Below are 10406 nucleotides of genomic sequence, written 5' to 3' on the forward strand. Positions count from 1 at the left end.
TATGTTTGTGTATTGTTTTGATGTGATGATATAAAAAAATCAATGTTAAAAAATTAAAAAATATTATCTCAATATATTTGTTAAAAAATATATTTTAAAAAATAACCATTACGTAATAATATAATAATTAGCACATTGGTCTACGCTTCGCAACGGGTCAATAACAATTTTTTTTTCAAATGTAAAAATATTTGAGTTGGGTTAAAATCACGGAATATATTTGTACCATCACCATCTTTAAATAATATATTTTCTACAACAGCACTATGAATAGCGCATAACAGAACAACGTCCAATACATGGCAACCAATTTCTTTTCTTTTCATTTTAATTTTTTTAAGATATTTTTAATTTTAATTTTTTTCCTTCTTAATTTTTTCCTTTTCTTTTATTGAATTTTTTTTCATACTAATTGTTTTTATCCCCGAATAATTTTATAATAACTAATGTACTACGTGCAAAGATCAAATTACCTCTAAGTTCATCAATATTTTTTTATAAAGAATAAAAATAAAATTAAAAGCTTGTCTATAAAAGTTGGGTGGAGAATTACATTGCATATATCCAAGAGCTGCCAACAGCCTCTAAATTAACCAAGAGCATTAAACATACACAAAGTTATGAAAAATGTATACATCATGCAGAGATTATTTTTAAAATTTATTGGCTTGATTTATAAATAACGTGATAAATCTAATTTACTTGAATGAGGTGGAGAGACAGTAACCACTAGCAAGAAAACAAAAGGAAATAGCTAATTAATAGCATGCATGGGACCTCCCATGACCGCATGGAAGCCTCAGATTGAACAAGGGAGCATCTGTCTTCTGGGATTTCCTGCTTGTCATAAATGATAATGACATATGAGCAGTGTTGTATTAGGTGATATTTGAAAATTAATCGTTGACAATAAGATTAATACCTAATCCTGATAACGTTCTCTCTCAGTAACATGTAATTAGCCAGCTAACCAACCCTCTTAAATATAATTAACTTTGGTTTTGGGGGCATAATTAATGAGAAAATTAATGTAACTTGAACAATGTTTCCAGGGTCATCGATCAAGTGGATCTAAAGTCTAAACAACTCAAGTGCACATGAAGTTAATTAAGAGATATATAGACCTAATTAGCTTAAGGTGATTAGGGAGATAAATAAAAGATAAGGCACTTATCATTTTTCTATGTACAAGTCGCAGTCTTATGAACGAGTCACTTAATTGTTTAATTAAATGCTAATCATTCCTTTAAAAAAATAGATTGATTGGTTCCTTCGCTTAATTAACTTTTTTGTTTTATGATAACATGGGTATTAATTGGAGGTATATCTATCTCTATAGAGTTTTAGTACGTATGAGAATCATTTATTGCTAAAAATTATAATAGTGTAAGATTTGATAGAAGAATTGAGTTGACCATGGCAAAAGGCATGGGTCATCATGTTCCTTAGAAAATCGATAAGGTATGAATATTTGTGTGAGAAAGTCACACAATTACAAGTGGGACTGATATTGTAGATTTGGCATCATATTATCTTGTTAAATTTAATATTAATGAGGATAGAGAAAAGGCGATGACAAGGGGTCCTTGGGCTATTCAGGGACATTATCTTATTGTTAGAATATAGTTTCATGATTTTACGCCTTCGAAGTTGAAACTTGGCAAAACTCTTGTCAAGGTTCCTATATTTAAGCTTCCATTATCGTGAAATTCTTCATGCTATTACCTCCAGTATAGGTAAACTTGTGAAGATTGACAAGAACACTGGCCTTGCAACTAGTTGAAAATTTGTACAATTATGTGGAAGTGTTTGGCAAAGTCCGTGTTATTGGTAAAAGGGTTAAATGTTGAATATGAATGCATTCATACTATATGCTTTCATTGCAATTGATACAGATTGATGGTGCTTGTTTCTTTTACATAAAAACTCTAGCCATTTGGACCTAGGCTTAAATGACTAGACTCGACCTAAATTTTCTCTCATCTTCCCATATTTTCCCCTCTCCTTCTCACCACATAGGTTGTACAAACCAAACTCAGGCACACACACACCTAGATATATTTTTGAGTTTCGAGAAGCAAAAGGTGGCATCGCACACCATCCACGCATACAAAAGTTTTCTAAGCTTTAGTCACAAATTATTTGCAAGTTTGCCCTTTTATGCAGGGTTGGCACCACTTCTAACCAATGACACAGTGCAAACACCATCATATTTTTTGCAGTATATTCTGTGTGAAACATGCGCCTTCTTTCTTGTCAATATAGCATTAGCAATCGTCAAATTCTTCACCAACAATAATTGAGCAGACACTTTAACCAACATTTTACATTAATCTTTTCACCAATCAATTATTGCATAACTTTTCATGTTTTGAGGTGAGATAATATGATTAAGATCTATAAATATTTTTAATCATTAGATAAACATAAGATGTTCTAACTATGATTTCAACATTACAAATACATTACATATTTCTCTCTACACATATAATTTCTCTCATTTCTCTTTTATATTAATTATTCTTTTACATTTATTAATTTAAGCATTGGAGAGTCCCTTGTTCCATGAAAGATTTGTTTTTTTTAAAATAAACAAGTCTATATGTCTTGGCTCAAGATCGCCACACATGAAAAACATAATTTTTGTGTGAGGTTTTTTCATAACTTCATTAATAACGTTTTTTATGGGATCCTCTCTCTCTCTCTCTCTCTATATATATATATATATATATATATATATATATATATATATATATATATATATATATATATATATAAACCAGTTCATTCTCATTTCACACCTTTCACCAAATTGTTTTTTCATGTGTGATGATACTCTAGGGAAAAAAAAGGTAACTAATTTGCCTACCGTATGAATTTAGCTCTTTTAGGTCTCTAACAACCCTCCCATCAAGTGTAGATGCTCAATGATGATATAATAACTATGCAAATAAATCTTTACATTCTTTCTTATACATAAAAATAAGCTCTCATGTACTCACCACTAAATGCACAAATACAACTCTTCTTTATTAAAGAGAAAAAGCATAATGACATACAAGAAAGTAGGCATAAAGATGCTTGCACTCCTATACCGAAAAGGAGTTACTCTCATCATTCTCACAAGGCGCTCTAAACGAGGATCTATCTATCACTAGTATATTATCCCTAATAGAACTCTCTTTAGGGTAAAACATGCAATGAAAAAATATATAAGGGTAGAAGAAGTAAGAAAATGACACCCTCATTTCCATAGACTAGAGTCTTTACAATGTCATCGGTCTCCCACCAACACACCTAAAAAGGGCAGTAAGGGGTATAATTGTGATTGCTTGTGAAAATAGACCAATTTTAGAAAAGCACGGACGCTTGCTGAAATTCTCTTTGGAATTTAAAAAAAAACAAGTGACCCATAAGAATTGACCAATTTTTTGAAAGGTAGGTCACTAGTGATAATGAGACAATTTTTTTAAAAAATATGTAAAGTCTTTGGATGGGTGGATCATCCAGCAAGTCGAACAGACACTTTTTATTTACAAGATCACTATGCAAAACCTTGATGAGATTTTTGTTTTGTAAGCATTGTAAAGAGGAGGCATTTATTTTTATCCATTTTAACCCAAAAAAAATCAAAAAAAGGAAAGGAGAAAATAGAAAAAAAATCCAAAATATACAAGATGATACACACGAAGAAAGCCTAGAAGATTGCCTAAGTTTTTTATGAGGAACCAAAATGACAGGTGGAAAAGTCAGAGGACCACAATATACAAGAATTGCAAATTAGCGACTTAATTCTGAATAACAAAAGACCCTATTAGTGAGAATAATTAATTTGGAGTAAAGAAATATAAATTTGGATAAGTAAGGACTCAATGAGGATTTTAAAAGGCTTAATTAATTTTGTCGAGGACTTAATTGTTAGGAAAATCAGTTTTTTAAAGTCAATTTGGATGTTAATTAGAAGAAATCAAAGTTTGAGAACTGAAATTGACTTTGAAAAGTTTAGTTAGTTTAATCAGGAGTTTAATTGTAAAAAAATAAAGTTTGATAGCTAATTAGAGATTTGATTGAAAAAACTCAAAACCAAGGATCAAATTGTAAAAGACGTGAGACTTCAAGGGCTAAAATTGACCAAATTAAGAGCCAAATTGAAAAAAAATTTAAAGCTTAATAGTCAATTGAGGGTTAAATTGTATAAATAAAAAACCAAGATCAAAATGAAAAAGACGTTGAAAATACAGTAACAACCCTTGACCAAAAGCTTTAATTACTTGAAGGCATTTAAGTAATGTATTTAAATAAGAAAATCCAAAATTACCCCTAGATATCAGACATCATATATATAGTCTTTACCCTTATCAACCAAGATAAAAGTTATTTAATTAGGGGAAAAATAGTAATTTTACTATTGTAAGCTAAAAACTAAAAAGTATTCGAGAAAAAATATTTAGCTAGAAAATTCACAATGAATGTACCCTAAAATTTATAAAGATTGCCCTTTTCATATCATTGAAATATTTGTTGCTAAATAAATCTTTTATCATTAATTTTTAAAATAATAAGTTTTTTTTCCTTACTTTGAAATAACTTAAAATATACAATAACATCATTAAAAATAAACAATTAAAAATAAACTTATCCTCAATTTAAAGTAACACAATTACTAATGTAGAGTACACATGAATGCTAGCATAATATAGTTTTATGACTTTATCCTCTCTTTTTTTATGGTGGACAATAATAAGAAATTGAAATAACGTCGGAAGAGAGTTTGAGAAGCCGAATCCGGATTCCGGGCATTACATTTCCCAGACAAGACCCTTAAAATGACAAAAACAAACAGATGTCCAATTCTTTCAAAGCTTAAATAAAAAACCTGGAAACACCTCAAAATCCAAAATTCGAGCTCCCTTTTGCTTCTTTGAAAAGAAAAATGTCAAAATCAAATCTCTTAATGATAACAACTCTTGGGTTGTTTTTGATAATTGCAGAATCGATGAGGTTTGATCTGCAATCAGGACACACAAAATGCGTATCAGAGGATATAAATAACAGCGCAATTACTGTTGGAAAGTATAATGTTGTCAATCCTAATGAGGGTTATCCTCTCCCTGATACCCACAAGCTTAATGTCAGGGTAATCTCTCAATTCCACTCTCTTAAACCCATTTACAAAAAAAAATAAAAATGTTCTGTTAAATTTATACATATTTGCATTTTTTGTTCATATCTGGGTTTGTATCTGTAATTGCATATCTGGGTATGTGTCTATGTATTATTATAAAAATAAATTTAAAAAATCAAACTTTTTTATATTAGAAAGGTATCTTATCGTGGAGAAATTGCCATTAGATTTGTTGGGGACATTAGTGCAATGCTAACCAAGTAATAAATAATGATTGTTTTTGGTTTTTTATTGTGATTTTTGGCGTCAAATTTGGCGATGGTAATGGTGGGGGTGATACAGGTGACATCGCCATATGGGAACAATTATCACCATGGGGATCAGGTGGATTCAGGTAATTTTGCATTTACTGCAGCTGAGGCTGGTGATTACACTACTTGCTTTACGGCCCCTGATCACAAACCAGAAACCACTGTAGCCATTGAATTTGAATGGAAAACTGGTGTTGCTGCTAAGGATTGGTCTAAGATTGCTAAGAAGGAACAAGTTGAAGTAAGTGATTGTTTTGGCCTGTATTTTCTGTTTAATTTGACATTTTATGATAATTTATTCATACAGTTTACTCCTGTATATTGCTCCTGAAATGTTTTTTTGCATATTGCTATTTTTGTGTGGTTTTAGTGACAAAATTTCATTTTTGTACAGCTCTTTTGAATTTGCTGATTCATTATTGATGGTATTTTTGGTAAAATTATTTTATTTTTGTATAGCATTATCTGCTATACGAGCTGGGTTCTTAATTAGACCTGGGTGAATTGAGCATGGGGAGGACATTTTAAATTGAGATCATTCGGCAAGTGTTGGTATGGTAGTGGTATTATCATTCATAGAAAGGGACGAGTATGGAAGGGGAGGATCAACAATTTAGATATAAAGGCACTGAAAAAGGGTTAAGAGGTTGGTGTCTTATTTAATTGATGCTTCAAGGAATCCTTCAAGTACCTTCTACTCACGTTATCTTCCAACCATAACTGATAGGAATAAACAGTTTTGTCTGCTCTGGGTTATGTTCTGGAGTTATTTTTTTACTTTTGAAGGGGGTTCTTTGACTTTAATGGCACTGTCGATAAGTGATCAAGTTTTTTGGGGCCAAAGAATTTGAGTGTCTAATTGTTGTTAGGATGATGAACCATCAATCAAAAGTTAGTGACATGAAATAACAAGTACATGCAAAAAGGAATATACTAAAAGCCATGGGTCTATCCTCTGATGCCCAGTTTTGCATTTAAATCGCAAGGGGATTTTTAATTCTGTTACAAATGTTATCTTCTCAGGATGTCGAATGTATGCTATTGCTAAGAATGTACTTTGTGAATAACTGGCTTAGTTTTTGTATAGAATATTCTAATCTTCCATTGGCGGTGGGAACTCCATTCCTAAAATGTTATTTCTATCCTTGGGCATCCTATGGGAGCTACCGTTAGTAGTGGATTCAACTATATTTGATTGTGTATTCCTGTTAAACATGTTTGGTTGATGCATAATTTCTCTTGTTCTAGGTTATGGAAATTGAGTTGAAGAAATTACTGGATACTGTCACATCTATTAATGAAGAGATGTTTCATCTTCGTGTGAGGTATGAACGCCATTACTTTATTAAGCCAAGCCTTCATATCGTGTCTGGATAGGTTGGTGAGTGGTACTGGTTGTTCATGATACCATGCATTTCAACACTCTTTCTAGTTTGCTGTCACTGATATTGTTTTTCAATATGTTGCTGCTACATGGTCGATGCTGTCAGTTTTCCAATGAGAGAGTCCAAATAAATCTTTGGTTAAATTAATAACCCTCAGATACCAAAAAGAAAACTTTTTTATCTACTCTGTTTTCCTGAAAACGATTTTCCTTGGCTTTTTTGCTATACATTTGACAGAGAAGCATTACTTTTGCGCTAGATTTCATGTTCGCCTTTTCCTTTTCCCTGTTGGTGATCCAGGGAAGAAGAAATGCAACAACTTAATCAATCAACGAACTCCAAAATGGCTGGCCTTAGTTTCCTTTCACTTGTGGTTTGCTTATCTGTGGCTGGTTTACAGCTCTGGCATCTGAAGTCACATTTTGAGAGGAAGAAGCTGCTGTAGCTTTGCTTTTTTAATCACCCGTTTTTCTTATATCTCAAACCATTTATTCTCAGCAGTTAACTATTAACATTTTGTATCCTCTTATCTTAAACTTCAAGGACTGGCATCACTAACAAATTTGTTGATTCCATGCAGTTCTTCTTAGTGCTGAGAGATGTTGACAATAGAAAGTATAACCTCTATCACATTTTCAGCATGTATTTGAATATTAATTAGTTGAAAACCAGTGATGTAGTTGAATTGAAGGACCTCCCAAGTTTATCTACTTGAGTTGCAGCATTTTCTTTTGCGTTGGAGGAGGGAGGATTTGAATATGGGACCTCCTCTGACTGATGGAGAATGAATGACAACAATGAGAACTCGTTTTTATTTATTTAGGAGTTTTAATAGTGTTATTATTCTGGATTTTATTTTAGGAATTTATTATTTAGTAGTTAAATTATAAATTTAGTTTTTTTTTTATTGAAATAAGTTTTAATCGATTATGCTTCTAATTTCTTGTTTATTTTTGTGTTTTAAAAATATTTTAAAAAAATTAAATTTTTTTAATTTTTTAATTTAATTTTTTAATTTAATTTTTTATGTTTTTTTAATATATTAATATTAAAAATAATTGTTTAAAATAATCACTGTCATAATAATAAATAAATGCAAAAATACTTTATAAACAATAAACACAAGACTTCAAAAATAGATCCATGTTATATTTATATATATAAAGCTTTTACTCCCACGCAAACTTTCAAAATTCAGCTAATAGCAAGCCACCTAAATGCACCCGCCAAACAACCAACAATGCAAGCCAATACTCACCCTGGCGTCCACTCTTATTTCCATGGCAGAGGCTTGCAACTCTATGTCCCGCCTCAAGCAGATCCACGCCCATTCCTTACTCACAGGCTTCCACGACCACTCCATTATCCTTGCCAAGATGCTTCGCTTTGCTGCGGTTTCACCTTCCGGTGATTTAGCCTACGCTCAGCGTCTGTTTGATCAATTGCCCCATCCAAATACTTTCTTCTATAACACCCTCATTCGTGGCTACGCTAAAAGCTCTATCCCTTCTTATTCCTTGCATTTAGTTAATCGGATGAGGCAAAATGGTGTAGACCCAGATGAATTCACTTTCAATTTCTTGATAAAAGCGCGGTCAAGAGTGAGAGAGAATATAAACCGTAACCTCCCATTGGTCGTAGAGTGCGATGAGATACACGGGGCCGTGATAAAGCTTGGGTTTTCTTCGCATTTGTTTGTTCGAAATGCGTTGATACATTTGTATGCGGCGAGGGGGAATCCCGTGGTAGCCTGGAGAGTGTTTGATGAGACGGTGGGAGTAGACGTTGTCTCGTGGTCGGGTTTGGTTTTAGCTCATGTAAGGGCTGGGGAATTAGAGCGTGCAAGATGGGTTTTTGATCAGATGCCAGAGAGGGATGTGGTTTCTTGGACAACTATGGTTTCTGCGTATTCGCAAGCTAAGTATTCGAGGGAGGCATTAGAGTTGTATGTGACTATGCTAGATAAAGGAGTGAGACCAGATGAGGTCACTCTTGTTAGTGTGATTTCAGCATGCACTAATTTGGGTGATTTGCAAATGGGGTATAGTGTGCATTCTTATATTGATGAGAATGGGTTTGGATGGATGGTTTCACTTTGTAATGCATTGATCGATATGTATGCAAAGTGTGGGTGTATGGATAAAGCGTGGCAGGTGTTCAATAGCATGAGCAGGAAGAGTCTGGTTACATGGAATTCAATGATTTCTGCATGTGCTAACAACAGGAACCCTGAAGATGCGTTCGGGTTATTTAGTCGCATGTTTAATTACGGGGTTGCACCTGATGGGGTTACTTTCCTAGCTGTTTTAACTGCATACGCACATGTGGGGTTGGTAGATGAAGGGTACAGGCTTTTTGAGAGTATGCAGAGAGACCATGGAATTGAGGCAAGGATTGAACATTACGGTTGCATGGTAAATATGTTAGGTCAAGCAGGGTGGTTAGAGGAGGCATTTGAATTAATTACCAGCATGCCATTACCAAGCAATGACGTTGTTTGGGGAGTTTTGGTTGCAGCCTGTAGAAAACATGGCGATGTGTATATGGGGGAGAGGGTTGTGAAGAAGCTATTAGAGTTAAAACCAGATGGAGGGTACTATACTTCATGAGACTTATGCTGCTGCAGGTCGAACAGGTTAAGTGAATCGGATGCAGCAAGCGATGATGGTAGGTTTAACAAGAAAAAATCCAGGATGTATTTGGGTGGGGGTGCACTTCACATCCTGTTAGGAATGTAAAGATACAGGAGATCAATAAATCATGCCTAAGTTCAGCTCCAGTCCTGTAGCAATCTCAACAATTTTGACTGTGTTCTTGGTAGGTGTTAATCATCAATCAAAAGGCTATCTGGAGCGAGGTTTCTAATAGGCTGACATCTTTGGGATCAGGACTGTTGATTTTGGAAATAGATCATATGAGGGCTATTCTGAGAATGAAACATAATGCTTGAGTTCTGCAAACACTATTGGAGAAGCTGCTAGATCAAAGACTGTATGTCATCCCCGCATACATGTTGTTCTCTCTCAAGAAAAGAGCTCTAGAATCCAGATGACAAAGACAAAGTACACCAACCATCATTTAAGATACTCCTTGTGGGCATAGGAAAGATATTCACGGGGCGAAGGTTAGGAGTGAGGCCATTGATTCAAGTGTGGGAGACTAGCTAAGTAAACTTTAGGCATCCATAGCCAGTCAGATGTTGTGGATGCCCGTGGTCAAATTTAGCAATGTAGGATCAAATAATCGTCGATTTTGTTCCTTTATTTAAAAGATTTTAACAACTAATATATTTATCCCATCTTCTTTATCAATAAGGGGAAGGAAAAAACACCGATAAGCAATTTTTATTATCAGAATGCATTTAGCATGATCTGTTATAGAATTAGGAAAGTAAAACAGAGAAAATGGAGTAATAATGAATCAATTTAGTGACTAGTGATTGAGATTTTGTCTAGTAGTCAAGGTTAAAAAGTTTGTAGTCGTAGTTTTCATGACAAAATGGGATTAAATTGCGACTGAAAAGATTAGTTTCTGGAGGGTACCACTATACGAAGAGGTATGTATGTAAACAATTGAATACATGAA

At 33.5% G+C, this 10406-nt stretch overlaps 2 protein-coding genes across 2 annotated transcripts; both read left to right on the forward strand.

The window, feature by feature from the left end:
• Positions 1-4705: 4705 nt before the first annotated feature.
• LOC133670442 (transmembrane emp24 domain-containing protein p24delta9-like) lies at positions 4706-7728 on the forward strand. The gene is made up of 4 exons (XM_062090938.1): positions 4706-5137; positions 5468-5677; positions 6685-6761; positions 7122-7728. The coding sequence occupies exons 1-4, from the start codon at positions 4934-4936 to the stop codon at positions 7264-7266; spliced, it is 636 nt and encodes a 211-aa protein (XP_061946922.1). The 5' UTR covers positions 4706-4933; the 3' UTR covers positions 7267-7728.
• Positions 7729-7863: 135 nt separating this feature from the next.
• On the forward strand, positions 7864-10135 carry LOC133670441 (pentatricopeptide repeat-containing protein At5g66520-like). Its single transcript, XM_062090937.1, has one exon. It carries the CDS (start codon positions 8039-8041, stop codon positions 9428-9430), a length of 1392 nt encoding a protein of 463 aa, XP_061946921.1. The 5' UTR covers positions 7864-8038; the 3' UTR covers positions 9431-10135.
• The last annotated feature ends 271 nt before the right edge of the window (positions 10136-10406 follow it).

The sequence above is a fragment of the Populus nigra genome, chromosome 13 (genome assembly GCF_951802175.1).
Source record: "Populus nigra chromosome 13, ddPopNigr1.1, whole genome shotgun sequence".
NCBI classification, from domain to species: Eukaryota; Viridiplantae; Streptophyta; class Magnoliopsida; order Malpighiales; family Salicaceae; genus Populus; species Populus nigra.